The sequence below is a fragment of the Dysidea avara genome, chromosome 3 (assembly GCF_963678975.1).
Source record: "Dysidea avara chromosome 3, odDysAvar1.4, whole genome shotgun sequence".
NCBI classification, from domain to species: domain Eukaryota; kingdom Metazoa; phylum Porifera; class Demospongiae; order Dictyoceratida; family Dysideidae; genus Dysidea; species Dysidea avara.
In genome coordinates this window covers 34,249,925-34,273,491 of record NC_089274.1, presented here as the reverse complement: position 1 = coordinate 34,273,491, position 23,567 = coordinate 34,249,925, and the positions used below count along the sequence as shown (strand labels likewise).

The 23,567-nt window shown below is 37.8% G+C and overlaps 1 protein-coding gene across 2 annotated transcripts in view; it reads left to right on the top strand.

The window, feature by feature from the left end:
* LOC136250808 (BAI1-associated protein 3-like) overlaps positions 1 to 23,567 on the top strand; it is a 96,892-nt gene that overhangs the window by 39,476 nt on the left and 33,849 nt on the right. For both annotated transcript variants that reach the window (XM_066043114.1, XM_066043113.1), the window contains 7 exons: positions 35 to 144; positions 1,814 to 2,027; positions 3,102 to 3,226; positions 3,813 to 3,909; positions 4,935 to 4,979; positions 5,027 to 5,133; positions 6,572 to 6,620. In XM_066043114.1, the coding sequence (XP_065899186.1) occupies positions 35 to 144; positions 1,814 to 2,027; positions 3,102 to 3,226; positions 3,813 to 3,909; positions 4,935 to 4,979; positions 5,027 to 5,133; positions 6,572 to 6,620 (747 nt within the window). The remainder of the gene's footprint in view (positions 1 to 34; positions 145 to 1,813; positions 2,028 to 3,101; positions 3,227 to 3,812; positions 3,910 to 4,934; positions 4,980 to 5,026; positions 5,134 to 6,571; positions 6,621 to 23,567) is intronic.

The window sequence follows — 23,567 nt, the reverse complement described above, 5'->3', positions numbered from 1 at the left end:
TATGTTGCTAACTGTGTGTTTTATTGTTGTGCAGACTGAAGGATATGCTGTTGGATGGAATGCAAAAATTACACCACTTGGTGATAAACTGTTATCACTCAATGCTAAGACAAATGGGATCACTCTGTTACAACAAGCCTCAATGTGAGTTAACTATTCGTGCTGTGTACCTAACCTTAACTGTCACTTGCCATGTTTTTTTTGTTGTAAAAATTCTAATAGAACGCATGCCTAAAAACCACCTGTAAAGCATCCTCCAACTCAAAAACAACCATTTTGGTGGTTTTTTTGCAACGAGTATAGTAGTGATGGGCGATTTTGATATTTTGCCATACAATTATTGTCACGATTATCACAGTTATTGTCCACTCAACTCTTGTAATAAAAAAATACTAAACACATCATGAATTGTTAATAAAATGGTAAAATTACACTGAAATTAACAAACATTTCTCTGATTATCATGATTATTGCACAATAATTGCCAATTTCAATTATCACTAGTCAATGAAAAGTACACGATGTCAATCATTGCCAATAAAATAATCACAATTATCACGATAATTGAATATTTGCCCATCCCTAGAGTATAGGTCCACTAATGAGTATCAAGTGAAAAGGAAACAGTATGTGTGATTACCATACCCATAGTACTCTATCACGCTACGAGCCAATTAAGTATGATATTCTAATAGAACAGTCTCACTTGTTTATATCATAGCTATATGTGACCCATTGAGCAAAAACCTGATTTGTTTGCGTAACTGTTTTGAGATACATTCCTACATTAGGTAAAAAATGCATGCTACAAAAATAATTTTATGTGCATTTTAATGGTTTTGGTAATCAATAAAAGAAAATACAAATTGAACTACCTAATATATCACAAGATTTGACTTTTCGTGGAGAATATCTTGTTTCATTTCTGTATGATGAAGCAAACATGAGTTATGTGTGTTTGTTTACATTGCCGTGATATGTAAGTTTATCATTGCCATTTCTAAGCTTAAATAGCTTTCTTGTTTAATGGCATGGGTAGGTATAGGCCAAAAACTATACCTTGATGAATGCCTCAGCTCATGGTAAACATAATGGTACAAGTCCTAACTCTGTAACCTGTTGCTATCATGACTTATGTCAATTAAACGAACACCTGTAAGTTATTTTCTATATAGGCACTGTACAAATCAATTACTTTGCTCTTCTTACTGTATATCACTTTAACTTCAAAAGTACACACCAGATAAGACTGAAACTTTAGCAGTCCATTGTTTTTACCTCTAGACAATAAAGAAACAATAAAATGAATTTTGACAAAAATGTAAACAAGTCGGATTTTTGCTTAGCGGGTCACATATGCTACATATAACAAAAAGGTAAACTGACTATTATAATCTGTTTCAGATAAGATAGAGATCCAATTGACAAAAGTAGTTGGGCAAGTTATGATGGTATTATAACATGCATAGCTATTTGGAAAAGTCCCTACTTTAACATTGAACAAATAATTTATAAGGATTTTCCCACATAGATACATATGTCATTCGTACATATATATTGTTTCATTACTTTTTATTGCTTGGATCCCAACACATCATTTTAAAATTGATACTGTTTAAATATACTATAGTAAGAAACTTGCTGCACCATATTGTATGTACATGTAATGTTTGCAAAGGGAATGTATGAGATACAGAAATACATATACAAAGATGCTGTTAGTTTTTACTAAAGTTTTTCATGTTCTAACATGTATGTAGATGAACTATGCACTTGTAGTTTATTTGTGATCTTCTACCATGATATTTTTTAGCATTTTCCCATTTTTACAATTGTATGATAAGCACATTGGCTTATCCATTATTGGCTACTTTGGACTGGTGAAAACAATTCGTCAACATAAGGACCAACTGCATTCCCAAGTGCTTACAAGCTCTAGTAAATCACATGCAGATGGTGACCTGTCTGACTGGGAATGTGTTGGAGCACTACCTGTCTTTTCTAGTGGTGTGGAAGCAGCAGATTGGGTATGTGCATAGTCATGTGTATTGCTACCTATTTTAGCCAAACTCTTGGAGTGAACCCAATGGCATTTGAATTGTCAAAATATTAGCCAAGGATTATACGTCTATGCTACTCATTACTGAATTGTTGATGCACATGGCCAGCTTTGTAGGACCTTTAACAGGACTGATGTGCTGAGCACCGCGTCAGGCGAGATTGTAGTGAATTTGCTGGTGGTTAGCTATGTGTAATGTGTAGAGTGCATGGCGAGCAGCAAATTCTTGAGCAAATTGCTTCGCCAATCCAATTGCCACTGGTCAGTCTGCTACAGTGTCTCCTTAGTTTAATTGTTGTCAGCCATTTCTAATATGGTAACTATGTTTTTCTACCAGTAATCTGTGTTTCTGTACTAATGAAGAATTGACCTCTGTTCATTTCAGCATGTCCATTGATTCCAGCTTGATGCACCATGCCAAAGACTCATATAACTTAATATATGTATATATGACTCGTATGATAAAATTAATTGGCACGGAATTCCGTAATACCATGTTTTACCAATAGCCATTACCTTGTAGAGAGTTCAGCTACATAACAAGTCACCTTGTATAGATGGTTCAGCTATGTTGCTAGTCATCCAGTAGAGGATTCAGTGCCATAACAAGTCACTATGTACCCCAAGTCACTCTATAGAAAGTTAAGCTATATTACAAGTCACTCTGTAGAGAGTGCAGCTACGTAGCAAGTCACTACCGTGTAGAGAAAGTCAACTTGTGGGGAGAGTTCACTTACAAATAAGTTATCCTGTTGAGAGTTCAGCTGTGTTCCAAGTCATTCTGTAGAGAGTTCGATTACTCTTCTTCCTATAGTAAGAAAAAAGGAATATAAAAGCTAACAGTAATTACAAATAGATGTGATAACAATCAATCTGTAAAAGAGTGTGCAGCCCCCAAGGCACCAAATTCACCTGAATTGACATCATTAAATTTTTTGTCATTAATTTATTGTTACAATCATTTCTTAGCCACCATTTTTGATTTCATAACTTTATTTGTGTTAATCGCCTTTACTGTGTAAGTTGTGTAATTGTGTTATAGGCTAATACATTAATGAACTGTTTGAAAGCCTTGGATGATAGTGTGATTGGAACACTAAGAAGACAAAATGAATTGTTTAATTTCAAAGATGAAAAAGAGATTGAATATCTAACACTGCATGTTGAGTATGTTAAATTGTGTTTTGTGAGATGTGTGCTTGTACTTGTGTGCTTGTACTTGTGTGCTTGTACTTGTGTGCACTCTATGTACATACATGTGTAGGTATGTATACAACCAGATCTCGTGTATGCACATGTACTTCCATTAGTTTACAAACTCAGATTGAGTATTATTTGTATACGCAGATGTAGTAGTTATTTGGTATATACTCAGACACGTACATATTACACATTACAGTGAAAACTCAGTTATCTGGATACCACTTATCCAGATTCTCAGCTAACCGAACTACGGAAATGACTGTTCTATTGGGATAGTTTAAAATACTGATAATTTAAAAGTTTTTTTCTTTATGCTATTTTAAGTTATTTATACACAGTTTCAGAGATATGGACTTTTCAGACTTATGGACCACCCCTGGTCCCAAGGGGTTCGGATAACTGAGGTTCCACTGTATATAGCAGATTATTTTGAGCAGTGCAAATGACTGAGCTGATTAAGTTTGTGGATAACAAATTCACAAAATCATTACTAGCTATTTGTAGTTGGATAGGTGTTGAGAACTGAATATATCAACTTCTTGTCTTACAGGCTCCTCAAGGAGATGTACAGGATTACACTTCATGTACAGAGACTAGAAGAATCCAGGAGGAAGACTTTTACAACTGTTCTGCAAGATGAATGTGTGGTATGTGTCTGTGTGTGTCTATGTCTGTCTGTGTGAGACATCACAACCAAATGATACAGAACTCAGCTAGGTAATTGGGAGGGTACAGGTTTGATGCTCAGTTATGGTCATTTGTTGTTTTCCATAAGCAAGACACTTCACTTACATTTCATTGCTCCAGTATGCCCAGCAGTAGATGGGTACATGGGGAAACAAATACGTCCATGTCCCACATATAACAAGTGAAGTTTCAGGTAGGAGTTTGTGTGCCCACACCTTCACTTGTGAGACATAGTACAGTCTCTTGTGGGATAGTATTTCTGCCCCAGAAGGATTTGCCTGCACTGATTTGTAATGCCCAAGTAGTGCACAAGTGCCTTAGTGCTGGTTCACTGAATTGGATAGATGTTAACGTGATAGCCAATGTTTTTTTTGCTTAGTATGCACATGTGTAGTGTGTGTGTGTGCATGCGTGCGTGTGTGCGTGCATGTGTTTGTACATAATGTGCGTACAGTGGAACTTCAGTTATCTGGACCTCACTTATCCAGATTCTTGGTTAACCAAACTATGGAAATGACTGCTCTATTAGAGTAGTGACTGTTCTATTAGGGTAGTTGAAAATACTGGTATTTGAAAAACAATCTTTATGCTATTTTAAGGCTATTTGTATACAGTTTCAGAGATAAAAACTTTTCAGACTTATGGACCACCCTTAGGGTCCCAAGGAGTTCGGATAACTGAGGTTCCACTGTATGTACGTACGTAGTGTGTGTGTGTGTGTGTGTGTGTGTGTGTGTGTGTGTGTGTGTGTGTGTGTGTGTGTGTGTGTGTGTGTGTGTGTGTGTGTGTGTGTGTGTGTGTGTGTGTGTGTGTGTCACCATCAGTCAGGGGAATTTTTCTGAAATAGAGTGAACATTTGATTGCTTGTATTATGAGGCTGTAGCAAATTGATTATTGTGTACATTTTCTTTGTGTAATACACATGTAGACAGAGCTATGTACACAGGTGTTGTACATTTATTGTCATATTTATGTAATTTTTTAGAAAGCTTGTAAGCAGTGGTTTGATAAACTCATTTCACTAGAAACGGTAAAGTGTATATTGTCATTAGTGCTTATCAAATAGTATGTCTGTAGGATGAACAAAAGCAACTGCTCCATTTTCTTGAAGTGGTCAATGACATTATTCAACATCTCCGTAATATTAAAAAATTTGGAGCTGAAGCTAGTACTGTGTTTAAACAGTGAGTGATGCACAATGGGCATACTTTTTGTGTATACACTTTAATTACCCTTGACTTTAGTAATTCAAAATACCTAATCCATTATGTGTTCAATTACATATGTATTACATAGTTAAAAATTTGATTGTCTTGGTTAAAAACTGTCACAATCACAGTTTACTGTATTATATACAGAAATATATTATACAAAGTGAATTTTGGTCCCACACTTTGTGGCCAAGTAACTCAGAGTAAAAAAAAATTACCACTAAGCCAATGCTAGCTTCCTGTTTGCCGACAAAGAAAACCATATCTTCTCCCATTGCCAATTTCTCTTAGGTCTGATGCATTTACCCCCAAAAGTGTTTGTCCTGGCATGTAATATCCGTGATTCAAAAATTAAAACTGTGGTTCATGCTATGAGAAGTTGAAACAGAGCCACAGATGGTAGTTTTGAAGGTGATCTAGCAAAGTAGGCAATGAAGAGAAAATTATAGCTATGCACTATTACTATAATGCTATACAGTGGAACCTGTCTGAAGCGGTCACCTTCGGGCCAGAAATATTTGGTCTTTATAGAGAGGTGGCTGCCTAACTCAGTATCCTCCATAAAGCAGCCATAGGCCATAAACTGAGGTTTGGCCTTTATACAAAGGTTCCAGGGACTTGTATACTCAGGTTTAGCTATAAAATGCATTTAGCTACACTCCAGTACATCGCTTACTTACATTGCTAGCAGACAAATTAGCAGAAAAGAGCCTGAAGCTACTCTGAGTTTGGAGACAGCAGTTGGACTGATTATGATCCCTGGCTACAAAGTCTCAGTAAAAACAGGGACTTCCTTAAAGACGGCGAACTGTTAACTACACAATTGCAAATCCAGGATCAAAATAGTAAGGTGGGCTTTAATTAGAATCATACGAAGAGGCAAAGCCATGGAGTGGCCATGAGCTTTTCTATACTGTGAGTTTATAACTTTTACGTATTACAGAAGTATAAAGTAGTGCAGCTAGTTTACCCACCGTAATGGCTGTAGTTGGCCGCTTTGTGAGAGGCCTTTTGTGTAGCGAAGTGCTGTTTGGGACTGCTAAAGCTGGCTGTTATACATATTATAGAGGTGACCGCTTAATGCAAACTATTTCTGTACAAACTGATTGGGAATTGGTCGGGACCGTAGTCACGTGGCTGCTATGTTGAGGTGACCGCCCAACTCAGGTGACCGTTAAGGAAGGTTCCACTGTAATAACAAAATTTACAAAAAGGCATGTATGAATCAAGCTGAAAAACCTTATCAATGGACCCTGCAAGTTGTGTCTGCATGAATGTTGATCTTAAAGGATTGGTTGTGTCGTGGTGGACAAATGATGGCACCCATGCTCCAAAATTCATTTCTGTGTCCCTGTGTTTGTATAAAATACATTATTATTATTATTATTCAATTCTTTGTATTTCGTTTTAGAAATGGCATTGATTACTACACTTTAATGTTCGTAACATTAGACCAGCAGGTAACTAAACTGTGTATTTCATAATGTGAATGTAGAATACTTTTGTGCAACAAGATCCATGAATAATAATTACACAAGATATTTTAACTAGTTAATAACTTGAGCTGCTTTTAGTGTACATATACTAAGGCCTGCATTACCAAGTTTTATAATATTATGAACTACACACTAGACTACTGCACACTGTATGTATGTGTGTGTTAGTTATAAAATAACTGGCATGCGTGCTTTTACTGGTCTTTCCTTCAGACAAATAGCCTTCTAGGGGGGCTCGTGCATATATAGCAGGCAAAGAATGAGTGCCAGTTATAAAACTGTTATGTACTGTTAATGTGATAGATGAAGAAGATCTGCTGTATGTGTTATAAAGGCTAGGTTTCTTGTGGGTAGCCAGGCCAAACATTACAAGAACATTCCCATTATATAGTACTTCAGAATGAAATAAATCAGTATAGTGTATCATTAGTGATAAGGGTTATTTAGAATAGCTATATGATTGTAATGATTGGCCAACATTCCAAGATGGACCATATATGATTTAACCTGGGCTTAGATGGACTCACACTACTAAGGAATACATAGCTACTTTGGTACATGTAGAGTTGTGGCTCACACCACAGTGTGTCATGTGGCCAAAGAAAGCCAAAATGCTTCCAGGCACATGGAAAACAAGTGTGTATTCATATGCACCTTTGAGATATGTGCCTTCAAATTTGTCTTACTGTATTTTCTTTGTATTTTTCTTCATATTATTCTTTTCACACCATTTACAAAACTTTTGCAAGCCTAATTGGGTTCTTTCCGAATTAGGAGCATATTATAGCACTTTTATTTACTAATTTGAGTACAAATTGATAGCAGTGGTGCAAACAAAGTATATATACCAAACATACATAAGAGTCATGCGATTTTGAAATGCACTGGATACATGCATGTATGATTGGGTTTCATGTTATAACTCATTAATATTTTTTTAAAGATTTCCATAACATTACTGAACGTTTTTACCTTGACAGTTGACTGACACGTGCACACTAGCAGTATGGCCGATAGGTATGACAACAAATTACACTATCGCAAACTGCTCTATCAGACTATCTCGGTCTGTTAACACATGCAGCACTACAAAATAACTTTTAATTTTGAAATAGTACAAATGTTGTTTTTAATCTAGTTCTTCTATTTACCTGTAAAAAAAAAAAAAGACAAAAGCCAGCATATACAAATACAAAAGAAATGATAGGTAATCCAAAACAGAGCCAAGCTGTGAAAAAAGGTGCAGACTACTAGGCTAGTATGAATAAGATGTGATATCAAAGGTGGTGACCAAGAAATGGCTGCAACGATAATAAATATGATGTCACTTAATTTGTAGCATTCTAATTATTATACAGTACAAGTACAAATCAAGACTCATGGTAGTGAGTCACATAGCCAAGTAGGATGCGTGACTACCGTGAGCAAGAGTTCATAATATATATATATATATATATATATTTAGGAGAGTATCCAACTCCTGTATTACCCCTTCAAAACACACTGCGTAATAATTGTGCAACATTGTATAGTGAATTTAAAAAATTGTTAATTTAGAAATGGAAGTAGGGATCAAGCGATAAAAACTACTGAAACAAGTGATTTGAATGATGGCAACTATTAAAACATAGCTTTGTGGGGAAATCCTTACATTGGCATCTCACCATGTCACCATATATGTTCAATGCCAAAGTAGGGATTTCCCCACAAAGCTATGTTGTAATAGTTGCCATCATTCAAATCACTTGTTTCAGTAGTTTTTATTGCTTGATCCCTACTTCCATTTCTAAATTAACAATTTTTAAATTCACTAGTTTGTTAACTTTTTTTGGTATAGGTATATAACTATTATTGATCTTTGGCACTGACTGCTCTATTAGAGTATCTCGATCTTGCTGCTTGCTTTATGCAAGCTGCTCAATTACTAAATTGAAAGGCATGCAGGGTTTCTATCTCCTGTTTTCTACAATTAGTTACAGCTGGACCATTAATAATGGGCGTGGTCCACTGATCGTTAAGTACGAGCGCGCGCTCTGATTGATAAGGGCGTGGCAGTGTGTTATTATTGCACTTACTTCGCTAGGCTGTTTGATTGCTTTGCAAGTGTTGCTATACAGGCATCTACTTGCCCTTACAGTACGGAATCCGTTATTAGTTTTGTGGCGTCCGAATACGGCTGCTCTAAGGAAAGTGTCGATACGAATTATTAACGCCTCCGTGACTGGAAAAGAAGAAGACGATCTGTAATTGAAGATAAAAGGAAAGGCAAAGCGCAGAAGGCAGACACTCGTCGGAACCTGAAAAGGCACATCCCAGCAGCGAGTTAAATATTGTGGCAAAGAATGGTGATCCTTCGCTGCTTCGTTTGGCCTGTAGCCTTGCGAATGTGGTCAGGCTGGCTGGCTGGCAGGCGAAAATTTCTGTTTTAGCGATTTTTTAGAAATAAAATTCCAGCACTTTTCTAGTCGTTTCCTGATATATAACGCTAGAAATAAAGTTAGAAACTTGAAGACTCTTTAGTAAAAGGTTTATTTGCTGCGTGAGATATTTCTAGGATGATTTTTGAGGGATTGAAATTTGAGGCGCGCGCCAAATCCACTCGGATCCCTACTTAAACAGTACTATCGTACTGTTTGATAACATATCGGAATATTTTAGCGTAATTTCAGTAAACTGGCTTCGCCATGAAAGACTTGTTGATAGGCTCAACTTGATATACCAAAGCGAAGACCTGCAAGCACTTCAAGGTCCTTATAGCTCTTGAAGCAAGTTAACACCTTTGGTGATGATGACTATTGCATAACAGTACAACACAGTGGGTTTTGAAGGTATATATTATAAAGTCTTACTGTGAGTTATTTACATGAACAACTAACTCTAATAGAACACACACTAAACCTACCTTTAAAACTATTCTTTTGTACAAAAAACTTTGTGATACAACAAAACCTTTGGTGTATTGTTATATAAGTGTATTACTCAGCAAGTAACCTCTGTTATATTTAGTAACACTGCATGAAATTTTGCTGAAAATGTTGTATTCTTCTCCTCCTTCGCATGTTCGTTAGCGCAAGCTGCCCACTTTTTGACACTTATGTCTTGGACTGTGTTAGTTCCACAGCCTTGGATTTATTATTACAAGTTCTTTGACTAGTTAAGTTTCTTCACAAATCTTGGAACTCCACCTCTCTTGCGAGAACCATCATAAGAATTTTCTCAAAGTTTGATTCATTCACTCTTGCACTTCATTGGACAATCTTTGATATGCAATAAATATGGAGTAGTGTCGCTCGATTATGACCTGCCATTTTTCTAGGAAGTGGTGAGTTAATGTTGGGCAGTATGGCATTTTTGATCCCAATATTCAGTATTGAGAAAATACCCCAGTGTCCAGTATTTCACAGTATCCTGGCAGTCAACTAACATCCCACTTTCAATCAACCTGGTATTGCTTTATATGTGACTGGATTTGCGAAAAGTGGTCTTCCACACACATCCAATTCTATGAACTTAAAGACCATAACTTTGGTTGTGAAAAACACACAAAGCTGCAACTTTCTTCATCCATTAACCTATGTTGGTACTTATCACTGACCAAATCTCAAGTCCATAGCTTATAAAAATCCGTAGCTTATAAAAATCCGTAGTTATGAGTCGCCAAATTTAATAAATTAGATGTGCGTGGAAGATCCCTTTTCACTAATCTGGTCAGATATAGTCAGGTGTAATCTGTAGTTAATATCCAAAGTTGAGTATATACCACAAGTAAAAGTTGCTCATGGCTAGCAGATTATAAATGCATTTTACTAACATCTATATAGTTGATACAAGGCCATACCTATTGGATCTTATGTTGCACGGGCCTGACCGACTGTCTTTTTGCTTGACCTGGTATAATAATGGTAATCACGTGATATTGGATCATGTGTGTTGAGATAAGATCATGACTTCAATCTTGTGTGTGCAAGTGAAAGTCAGCCACTAAGGTACTAAAAGATGAGCTGTAAAGGTGAAATCTTTCAGAGAAATTGATTTCTTAGCACTCAAGAGGTTTGCTTCAGTAAATAGTAAACACTATAATGGTACTGTAGAGCACTGTATTATGATTCACACAAGTTTTTGTAGTTGTAGCTCTTTTAGTATGGTAAATTTTACTGTATTGCTTGAATTTTCTATCGTTATCAAACTGACCTACTTACCCACATTTTCAGATGTTTTGCTCACGCAATGTAAGATCCAATAGGTATGGCCCAAGTAGGCCGGCACTAGGTTGTAACCTGAAACCTCACAGTTTACTGTTAGGCTGGCCTTGTGGTCACATCCAAACCATCAATACATAACTTAATTAAATGCCAAGACCTGATGTCTGGCTTCCCTCATAGCACAATACAATATTACTGGTATATTTGAAAGTCAATACCTTTTCAAATAGTTTGATGAAAATACCACGGTATACGGTATTTTCGGTATACAGCCCAACACTATGAGTTAATTTCCATAAGCACCGCTCATCAGATAATAATGTCGCCTACACTAAAGGCCCTTTCACACTCAATGTGCATTGAAAGCAAATTGAACAAGCAAATTGACAAAAGTGAATTGAATGCGCATTAAAGGATTTCACACTGGCAACATCACACTTGTACTGTCTTGAGTAATTTTATAGGATTTATTGGTTAACCTTGCTGTGTAAAGGTAAAGTCCATCGTAACATATGGGTTAAACCAAGACCTTAAGAATACTGGAATGCTGTGAAAAAGGAGGTTTGCTCGGAGAAGATTGGTGGGTGTAAAACTTACGAATGACCAAAGGAACATTTATTAAAGTGACCAATGAGTTACAACCACACTAGGCAAAATCTGCCACCAGGCTCTGAATGCCGATTCCTGTAGACCTACAGCTAGCTGTGACAATCTGGAGGCTGGCTACTAACGTGGAATACCATACTATTTCAGCACTACTTGGGATAGGCATTTCCACCATCTGTGACATAGTTCATCAATCTTGTCGTGCCATGGCTGAACACTTGTTGCATAGGTACGTAAAGCTGCCATCAGAAGAAGGATTGAAGAATTTGATACTTTGTGGGGTTTTCCCCAGGTTATTGGGGCTATAGATGGATCCCATATACCAATTTTAAAGCCGACTGAGTCTCCATCTGACTACTTCTGTAGAAAGGGTTTTTACTCTATTATATTACAGGGGGTGGTGGACTCAAGGGGTCTGTTTATTGATGTTAATATAGGATGGCCTGGAAAAGTTCATGATGCACAGGTATTTACTAATCCAACATTTTATAGTAAACACAATACTGGTACACTTCTCCCAAATTGGAAAAAAACCTTAGATGGAACTGACATACCTTTGTTAGTACTAGAAACCCCTGCGTATCCATGGTTAATGAAGTCCTATTCAGATAGTGGAAACTTGAGCAGAGCACAACAACACTACAACTACTGGCAGAGTAGAGCGAGAATGGTGGTGGAAAATGATTTTGGTAGATTGAAAGGAAGATGGAAGTGTCTACTGAAGTGTATGGATTATTACAATATTGATGTACCACAGATGTAGCTGCTTGCATTGTTTTGCATAATATCTGTGAGCTAAATAACGACATCTGCAACCTGGAGTGGATTCATATTTATGAATCACCCCATGATTCTAGCTCTCCTGCTGCTGATGTTTCCCAACGAACCACAGTGCGCTACTCATATTCGTGACACACTGAAAGATTATTTGTATGCACACCAATAAGAAATATTTTTAGTACATACACTTTTTTAACAACAATTCATTAAATCACAGTAATTTATGTTACAGACACCGTCAATCAGTTTGTTGATAAAAATCCAAATCACTAATTATGGTCTCCCTCTAAAACAATCACTCACATTCATAGAAGTCTCTCTTCTGCTAAAGTTGGGAGCACTCTGACTGGCAGGTAAATATGGCGTGCTACTGTAGTAGTTGGGTACATAATCATGAAATGAGTTAACACCATTTCTGTACATCTGCGGAGCTGTCATCTGCATCATCTGGCCCATAAAAGAGCTAAACATCATTAACATTCTTTCTTCATGCTTTTCTTCACGTTCAATACAATCTTGCTCCCTCTTCAATTCTATATCTAGCCATTGTTTAGTTTGTTCTTCAATCTTTTTGTCTTTTTTCTTCCTCTAATTTTATCAGCTTGTCAATAATTTCAGTTGTGTCTCTACCCTTACGCTTAGTTAGTCCTATTTTTTTACAGCAATAAATTCAAAAATTTTAATAACTTGCGTACTCACTTTTCATTGGCTTTTTATCAGTAGCAACAGTCTTAGTGCTGGTAGCAGTGCTGGAATCATTGGTTGTTGTTGGTCTTTTGGCAGCAGCTGAGCCTCCTGATGACTGGGGGTAAGCAGACCACTTGTGCCTGAAGACGTGTGTGTGAATACCTTTGTTGTGTGTAGGGGTAGTTTTGTAGGGGGGGAGTGTTATGGTATGGTGCGCATGCGTGGAGGGGGCTGTAATAAGAGAAAACTGCTGAGTTTGTCTACTGTGGATGTTAGTGTGTATCCTTCGTGCCATGCCGAATCCTGTCACGTAACACTAAAAAGGCATTTCACAGAACCATGATTACCTGACAGAACTTCATCTGTTTGCAATGACTGTTCCTCCATGGTACTACCAGTAACATGAACATCTGAAGTCTCATCTTCCATGTCTATGTATATAGCCATTGCAATAACCATAAGACCAGTATTACATATACACTAATATTACATACCCTCTAGTAGACTTTTCTCCACTCTAACTACACCATTGTTTTCCAGTATTGCTACAGGCTCTGAGCATGCTCTCATTCCTAGTATGGCATCCAACTCCTCAAAAAATGGACAGCGTTTTCTTCCATTGCCTGTTTGGTGAGTATTATCCTTAGCCTTCAGTTTTAAATGGTGAAAACACAAGAAAAATCTATATTATGTATACCTGATGATACTTTTGAGCTAAGTTCTTCATCTTGGTTCTACATTGTTTCCAATCGTAGTTGTAACCAGCCTTATGCATGCCCTCCGCACTTTCTTCATAGACTGTCCGGTTTCTTGTCACGCCATCCAATCTTTCTTGCACATTTACCTCACCCCACAGAGATATTAAAACAAGTGTCACATCGGTTGACCAGCCAGCACCACGTGCCATTGTTACCTGGTAGTATCATGTGCATGCGGCGCGCTACTATGAATGCGCATTTGTCTGCATGAAACCACCTCGTGAGGTGCATCAAATTTGATTCGTATCCAAGGCGCCATGTTGCTAATGCGCATCAAGTGCAAAATCGTCAATGCGAATTAAAGCCTAGTGTGAAAAGGCCTTAATTGCTGATTTATTTTGCAGTCTTTTAGAACCCTATCTTAAATTTAAGACACCTCTAATTACAGTAGTGTTTAATTACAGTCGGTGAACTTGGTGAATTCGGCCATTTATTTGCAATTAACTCTAGGTGAATCAGTGTGGTGAACTCGGTAAACTTGCTATTGCATGCTATTCTTGCAGGGGCGTAGCTACACCCAGGCCTGCACTAGAGGTGTGCGATGACTAATTTAGACATATCTTGATATTTCCTTTGAACGTATCTCAATTATCTAACATATCTCGATAACTGAAACAATTATTTATTTTAGTAAACTGCCAATAGTGTAACCAGTAAAGTGAGCAAATTGCAATTTGTAGACTATAAAAAGTGAAAAATGTTAGTCTTAACACTGTTACCAAGTGGTAGGAGAGTTGGAGGCCCCAGGAGGTGCTTATACCATCAGATATAAAAATAATTTATGGAGGTTTACTATTATCTAGATAATAAGCCTATCATCTTTATGTCGATAAGTCTTATGATATCTCAATAATCGAATATATCTAGATAATCACACACCTATAGCCTGCATGGGCACAGGCCCAGGCAATCATTGCTGGTACATGGGTAGCCAGTCTGTAACCATAATTAATACACACTAAAATACGCACTTGTTATCTTTTTGGAGCGTCTTGTAATACTTTCATATCATCAAAAAAAATCGCATATACTTTGAGTTTCCCAGATTCCTCTGTCAATTTAGTAAACTTCTATGTAATGCCCAAGATCACATGATAACATTTTAAGACTTGAGGGTGGGTCGAGAGTCAACTGAACACAAGGTCAGAATTGATCATGCTAATATTCCAAAATCTACATCAACAAGATTGTTCATTATATTATATACCACACCTGTGGTTGGGATCAAAAACGTCGCGGTGTGGTATTATATAGTTATACAACGGCCACGAGTGTTCTGCCTGATATAAACGCACGAGCCTGAGGGCCGTCAGGCCCGAAGGCAAGTGCGTTTATACAGGCAGAGCACGAGTGCACGTTGTATAACTGTTATGTACCACTCACCTAATAGGTGGGGAGAGACTCACAAGACAGCTGTAACGCTTATAAAGGCCAGGTTTCTAACATCGATTGTGGGTAACCAAGCCAGACGTTGCGATAACATTCTCCCTGCAGTACTGCAGCCACCTGAGATATTGAAAGCTAGTACGCTATGGGTTATATCACTAACCTGCATTCACTGTTCGACTCTCATCATGTAGTGCTCAGCATGCCAGCGTGCCATATAGACTAAGCACCAGACTAATCGCCATAGTGATTCTCTCGAGCGGAAAAAAGCAGCTAAATAGACGGTTTAAGTAAACAAAACCTAACTACTAAACGATACTAGCCTAATTCTTACTATTCACACTGGCTAAACTCGAATGTAGTGGCATGACAAAACTGGTTACCACAATCAAACGTAAAGGTTAGTATTATTTAGAATATATTTGTTTTATTGAGTCATTGTCGAAGTGGACTACAGTTTAATCTGGGCTAAGATGGCACCAGACTAGTAAGGTGTATAAGTACGTTTATATATATGTAGACTAGAGTTGTGGCCACCCACATTGGCTTTTTCGATCGCCATTGGCTGCTTGTAAACATTATACGTATTGGTGACGTTATGGCCCACAATCGACCTTTACATGTCAGGCTATAAAAGAATTCGAATGATCTGTGAAGTGTCTTTCCACCTATTAGGTGAGGTGTCGTAGTGGTCTTCGCCACCGGCACTTGTGCTATGCTGCACAAAACCGCAGCCAGTGCAATATCTGTATATTGCACTGTGGTTGGTGCATTATAACTTATAATGCACTCGTTGTGGTCTACAAAACCGCAACCAGTGCGTTATAAGTTATAATGCACTCGCTGCGGTCTGCAGCAGTGCAATATACAAATTATGGCACTGGCGGTGCCTTTGAACTGCCCACGCAGAGTGGTACATATAACTGATATACCACGCTTTGTGCCTACGCTTACCATATATGGTGTAACTTCACACATTCCACAAAATCCTTATCTAAACAGTAAAAAAGTTTCTAATAACAAGCGCCTAAATCAACCAACAATTATTTACCTCAGGAACTGGAACAAGTTTTGATGAGCTCTGTCTCCTTCATGGATAACTCACTAATTGCAACAATGTGGGCATGGCACCGCTAAAAGTGTAAAACGTCTGATCCATCAAGAATTTCTATTGTTTTCCATCTCCAGGAGGTGCTGTTTCACTATAACGTACTATCTATATAAGAAAAAATTTGGAATTTTAGGGACAGTGTATAATGCTGCAATAAAAAGTACCGAAACAAGCTGGACGTAATGTCCAAATACTGTAAAACAATAGAAGTGAATATCCCTACTGTGCTACACCCAATGCACAGTAGGGATATTCACTTTTTATTGTTTTACAGTATTTGGACATTACGTACTACTCCAATCCAGCTTGTTTCAGTACTTTTTATTGCAGCATTATACACTGTCCCTAATCTAATTTAAAATTCCAAATTTTTTCTTATACTTGTTTGTGAAGTTTTTTTGCAAGCTCATGACCACTAAATATCTGCTGAGTTACTCACAGCACTATTATACTAGATTGACACATTCAATAACAACTGATCAGTGGGCGTGGCTCTACATAAGCCTGCAGACAATAATGGACGTAGATTCGTGCATACTAAGGACTGATGAATGGGCGTGGCTACCATGTCTACAGATAGCAATTTACGTAAGTGGGCGTGGATTCGTCGTGGCTACCATGTCTACACACTGTAATTTACGTAAGGGGGCGTGGCTCACGAAAGAAGCAGAGCTACGCTATGACGTGTAGTAACACGTCCACTTTTAATTTAGCACGTGGGGTCAGACCAGAATAATCTGTAAAGTAGGACCTGGACGACCTGACTCGGTTTAACATTGTTACTAAACAAAGACTTACGCATTGCTATATAGTTCGCCGTGAGTTGCTCTCTCTGATCAATATCAACAGCGAGTCACGTACGCGTGTGTTTTTGGTGCAACCGGCGACCACGTGTATTCGAATAGTTTGATGCAATATACACTGGTATGGAAGCCGTACTGTAGTCTATTAACACTCAGCGGTAGAACCTTGACTGATGGCTATGGTAAAGAAGGATAAAAGGTAAGACAATAGTGCAAGCATTGTATGCTTATCAATATATCAAAGGTTTTTTCTTAAGCGAACTAGAAACGTTTCTGCGAAAAAATTAGGGCTGTAGCTGTAGCCACTTTTTCGCTATGCTTGACTGAAGGCGTCAGGCAGGCAGTAGAAAATTCTGTTGAATTTTTTTTACAAAATTCTGTAGCAACTTGATGCAAATGTTTCTGGTCGATCTGAAGACACTTTTGGGCTTGGTTTTACCCAACCAATACTGTAATGTCATCGTGAGGAAAAATCGTGGCAGGTTTTATTATATCCCGGATCGCCCCCACACCTTCGATGTCCCTAATATACAGTACTGTTGTACTGTATGATAATCGTTTTCATCTACTGAGGTGTAGAATATAACAGTTATAACACAATTACTCGGGATATGACTAAATATATGCACTCTCACTCGAGCGCTGCATGTTCTTATGAATCGTGCATATTTCTTAGTCATATCCCTCGTAAGCGTGTTATAACTATAAAATAAACCATGACCAAATTTGCATCTGTCTTAATTCTAACTACTTTGCAAACTAGGAAATCCATCATTTCACTAGCATTATCAGTCCTTGTTCTTACCAGTAATGTTTTGTTTAATTGATCCTACTTTTGCTTGGCAGCATCCTTTTGCTTTAGGTAATTGTATAGAGTAAGGTTGTAAGCCTTTGTTCATATCCATATCCTGAACAAGACCAATTGACATAACCAAAAGCATTGCTGGCTGCTACCTTTGCAGTGGCGGATCCAGGGTACAGGGGAACGTGCCCCCCTTCCTTCATCCCTTTAAAAAAATTGCATACAAGATCGAGATACTCTAATAGAGCAGTTACTGTAATAAAGCAGTCACAGTGTTCGTGAGGCAGTGTAGCTTAACTATGAAGCTATGAATAAGGATCTTTATATACTTTATAGTATATACATTTGGTAAAGGGCAGCCATTATTGCTGGTGACCTTTTTTTTTTTTTTTTTTGCTTTTCAACTATTCAGCAAAGTGTACCCCCTTTCCAAACTTTGGATCTGCCCCTGCTTTGCACCTCTTTTTCATACTAGTCTATTTTGAAATGCCACACCCTTTTTCACAATGTGGCTGTTTCGGATTAAAGAACACTACAAGGATTAGAACATCAGCAGTTGAGTGAGACATCACACCATGAAAGAGCACTATGATGTTTACCCATGCAGGTATTCCCCAAAGGTGTAGATAATGTAAATACCACACTACATTCACTGTTGTCTCAACCATTATCAATTTTCATGTTCAAAATCCAGTTACTACCTTTATGGATAAATTAACTTGTCTACATTCTTAACCATGCCCTCACAGTGTTTGCTTTTGCAGTTAACATTGGCTCACAAGCTGAACATACGTATTGGTGACATTTGGTCTGTGGCCCATTATCAACTTTTGCATGGCAGGATATAAGAGAATTGAAGTGTGTCTTTACACCTATTAGGTGAGATGTTATGATGGTCTTGGCTACCAGCACTTGTGCAATGTTGCACTAAACCCACAACTAGTGCAATATGGACTACAATTCATGTGTTATAACTCATAATACTTTCACTGTGCAGTCTACAAAACTGCAGCGAGTGCGGTTTTGGTTAAGACTAGATTTCTTTGCTGTTAGACATTGCTTTGGCCCAAGATGTACCTTTTTTCCAATCGCAGAAGCTACAGTGTATGCTTCATGGAATTACCTTGTCCTTCTGCTTCTTTATCCACTACTGCATAAGTGTTGATTCGTTGTGGCTTTTATACAGTGATAGATTTTTATTGTGTGTCTGGCCAGCACCATTCTTTCCTAAGATATGGTATGCAATGGCTCACCAGTCATAAATCATGTTACAAAAAAGTTAATGAAACAAGGGTACTGAAAAATCAAAAGTTTACATTTAAGTAGGGATCACACAGTAAATATAAAAAGCAATGAAGCTAAGGTCATCTACACCTGCAGTTTTACTAGTGGACACATTTAATTCCTACTTCAGTCATGTGTACACGATTGACAGGCTTCTATGACTGAAAAAAATAGTTGCATGTGTACATGATCTCCCTTGTTCCACTACTTTTTTATTTCTATGATCTTAACTCATATCTCAACTTCTACTGTTCCGTTATGATGCATGGGGATCGTCTTTAATTTCCGTAGTGAGTGGATTAATTTCAGAGGATATAGTATGTTCACATTGAGCTGAATCTTGAAAAACAGCTAAAAATTGAAAGTGGATTTTTTCTCAACAGAGTTAGCATTTCAGCCAACCAGATGATTATTGGTAACAGCAAAGGTATCAACAACAGACATGCATGGTTTGGCTCCATTACGAGTTCGGGAAAGGGCTGTAATGGACAATGTACTTATATGGCTTTCCCATAGGAAATGTATTGCAAAGATTTTGATTGGCCATAAATATTATGTCAAACATTTGAACAACAAGATTTTGAAATATCTTTAGCGGGTCAAGCAGCACTACAAATGAGCCAAATTTCAAGACCGTGTGTAGTTGCATCCATGAGTTATTAAATGTTTTTGAGGATTCAGCTCAACGTGAACATACTATAGTTGGAAAAGGTGGATACAATTGGATACGGACGCAGACACGGACATGAACATTTTCAAAAAGCACTTTTACATTTATATAACAGTTATTTTTCATGCGTAACGTTGTTTTTACAGCAGTTTTTGCTTCCAGACCCTGGCATCGATCTTGTCATAGCGCCTATCCATTTATAATCACATGTGCAAAGGACTAGACCAGCACTCCACAGAATGCCAAAGACCATACAGTGTTGTACACATGTTCTAAAGTCTAATACAGAGTTATATAATTGCTTGTATGCCCCATGTAACTTAGTTTAGTAGGCCAAATCCACAATCTTACACCTTTTAGTAAAAGGCACAAGCGCTTATACCAAGTGTTGAGGGTTTCAATGACCTGGCCTACGAGATTAGGTTAGGACATGCCAGTTTAATCTCTATGACACTGAATTAGATTTCTAGAGCATGTGTACAACACTATAATTATGGTCTTTAGAAGGCTAGTCTATCCTTCGCACATGCGTTTATAAATGGATAAGCACTATGACAAGATCGACACCTGGGGTCTGGAAGCGAATACTGCTGTGAAAACAACGTTAGGTATGAAAAATAAGTGTTTTGTAAATGTAAAAATGTATTTTTGAAAATATCCGTGTCCGCGTCTGTGTCTGACCGTATCCGCCTTTTCCAACTACCCAATTGTAGAGGTGCTTCTTGTACTATTCTTCATTTGTTACACTGTAATGAGTAGATCATAGATGGAAATAAAGTGACATTGCAACTTCATTTTTCAGTACAGTGTAAATGATAGTCAGGGTGTGCATTCAGTTGTGAAATTATTTTTATAATATTGTCTGGCAATGTTCTCTTTTTTTTGATGTGGTATGTGCAGGTTCAAGAGTAAGCAAACAAATACAAGAGAATTTTATATTTGAGTAGAGATACTAGTGGTCATTTAATCCCTACTTCAGTCATCAACAGGCCATATATGATTGAAGTAGAAATTAAATACCTTGTTTGATTACCTACAGGTACACAGAAAAAATTTGGAATTTTCTACTAGAGTAGGCACCATAGCACATCGATAAAAGTACTGAAGCAAGCTGGAGTAGTGCACGATGTTAAATCCCAGTAAAACAATAAGAAGTGTTATATATCCCTACTGTGCATTTCCATTATGGTATCTTGAGCACAGTAGGGATATAACACTTCTTATTGTATTGCTGTGATTTAATATCTGCACTACTTCAGCTTGTTTCAGTACTTTTTATCAATGTGCTATTGTCCCTACTCTAGTTGAAAATTCCAATTTTTTTCTGTGTACTTGTTTGTTAACTTTTTTTGTAAATAATTATTATGACTGGTGAACCCACTGTAAAGCTGTAATAATAATAATAAATACTTAGGTTTAAAGAATGAAAATCCATCCCTCCTGGAGTAGGCAGAGTGTGGCGCCTGACTAGACATCAGGTAGCCTCCTGGGGTAGGAGGGATTTTTTTTTCCTTTCTTTGTCCCATTTTCTGTCTCACCTTATTGTTAGCTACTGTTAGGTTAAGTAACGTTTAAGTCTCTAGTTCCTATTTGTTAGGTTAGGGTAATCCAAAGGCTGCAGCACATGTTGCTGTCAGACCTTCAGTGCTGGCCATTGTAAAGCTGTGATAATCAAGACACACGGTAGTGTGTCGTGCGGCCCAAGAAGCCGGCGCGCCACACCGTGAGTATATTTACAGGAAGAAAGTAAACGTGATTTTCACACCTTTGTAGCTCCATGATTCCTTATCCTATTGAAACCAAAGTTGCTACAGAAGTGCCGGCTAGGTAGGGGAGTCCACATACCAAATGTGAAGAAAATCGCTCCAGCCATTTCCGAGATACGAGCGGCCAAAGTTTGGGTTTTTTTTCTTCGTTTTTTTCTTCTTGTTCTTCTACTTCTTCTTCTTCTTTTCGCACACTTTGCAAAATCTGCAATAAAACACGAATGCGTGCTTGGATCGGGCTGAAATTTGGCACACGTAAAGGGCTCATTAAGGCGAATCTCAGTACCAAGTTTGGTAGGAATCCGATGAACATTCACAGAGTTATGACCGATTATTTGCGTAAAATGAGGTCGAAGGTCTGTCACGCCCACAGGGTAAACCGCTTGAAGGAATGAGCTGAAAATTGCTATGTATATGGAGTAACTATCGTAGGAGTGTCTTTTTGTGGTTTGAAAGGAATCCAGTTAAAGGCCATCGAGATATGACACAAAACCCAACCTATGTCACAATTACGCGATCGACTTTTATGAATAAAAAAAAACTATTAGTTTTCACGCCTACCAGGTAAACCGCTTAGAACAGTGAACTGAAAATCGGTGTGTAGCTGGAATAATTATCATAGAAAGTCCTTGCAGTAGTACAGAAGAATCGGATTACAAACCACTTAGTTATGATTCCAAAGCCAACTACGTGTAGCATATGCGAGATCGAGATACTCTAATAGAACAGTCACCCTAATAAAGCATTCAGCTACGTTTATAACTTACTCCATTATAGAATTATATGGCATTGCAAGTTATTCTGTAGGGAGTTCAGCTACAAACAGTTAATCTTATAGACAATTCAGCTACAAGCAAGTCATCCTGTAGAGAGTTCAGCTACAAACATGTTGCTGTAGAGATTCAGAACATTATAAGTCACACTGAAGAGAATTCATCTATAAACAAGTCACCTTGTAGAGAGTTCAGCTACAACAAGTCACTCTGTAGAGAATTCAGCTACAAACAAGTCACTGCGTAAAGGGTTCAGCTACAAAAAGCTACCTAGTAGAGAGTTCATCTAGATCAGCTACAAACAAGTTACTTTATGCAATGTTCAGCAACAAGTAAGTCACTCTGTAGAGAGTTCAGCTACAAACAAGTCACTCTGTAGTACAAACAAGTCACTGTGGAGAGAGTTCAGCAACCAATCAAAAAACCACCATGTAAAAGAGTTCAGCTATACAAATAAGATATAACTCTATAGAGAGATCAGGTAGAAACTTAACAGATCACACTGTAGAGAGTTCAGCTAGAAACAAGTCATCCTGACTGAGTAGAGAGATCAACTAGAAAACATCACCTTGTAGAGAGTTCAAATCACCCTGCAGATAGTTTAGCTACAAACAAATCACCCTATACAGAGATCAGCTAGAAGAAGTCACCTTGTAAAGAGTTTAGCTACAAGAAACTACCATGTAGAGAATTCAGCTATAAACAGATCATCCTGTCTAGAGTTCAGCTAGAAACAAGTCATTTTGTAGAGAGATCAACTAGAAGAAGTTACTTTGTAGAGAGTTCAGCTACAAAGAAACAACCATGTAGAAAGTTCAGCTGCAAACAAATCAAACTGTACAGAGTTCAGCTACAAACAAATCACACTGTAGAGAGATCAGCTAGAAACAAGTCACCCTGTAGAGAAATCAACTAGAAGAAGTTACCTTGTAGAGAGTTCAGCTACAAAGAAACCATCATGTAGAGAGTTCAGCTGCAAACAAATCACCCTGTAGTGAGTTCAGCTACGAAAGGATCACCTGTAGAGAGTTCAGCTAGAAACAAGTCACCCTGTAGAGAAATCAACTAGAAGAAGTTACCTTGTAGAGAGTTCAGCTACAAAGAAACCATCATGTAGAGAGTTCAGCTGCAAACAAATCACCCTGTAGTGAGTTCAGCTACGAAAAGATCACCCTGTAGAGAGTTCAGCTAGAAACAAGTCATCCTGTAGAGAGATCGGCTAGAAGAAGCTACCTTGTAGAGAGTTCAGCTGCAAAGAAACCACCATGTAGAGAGTTCAGCTG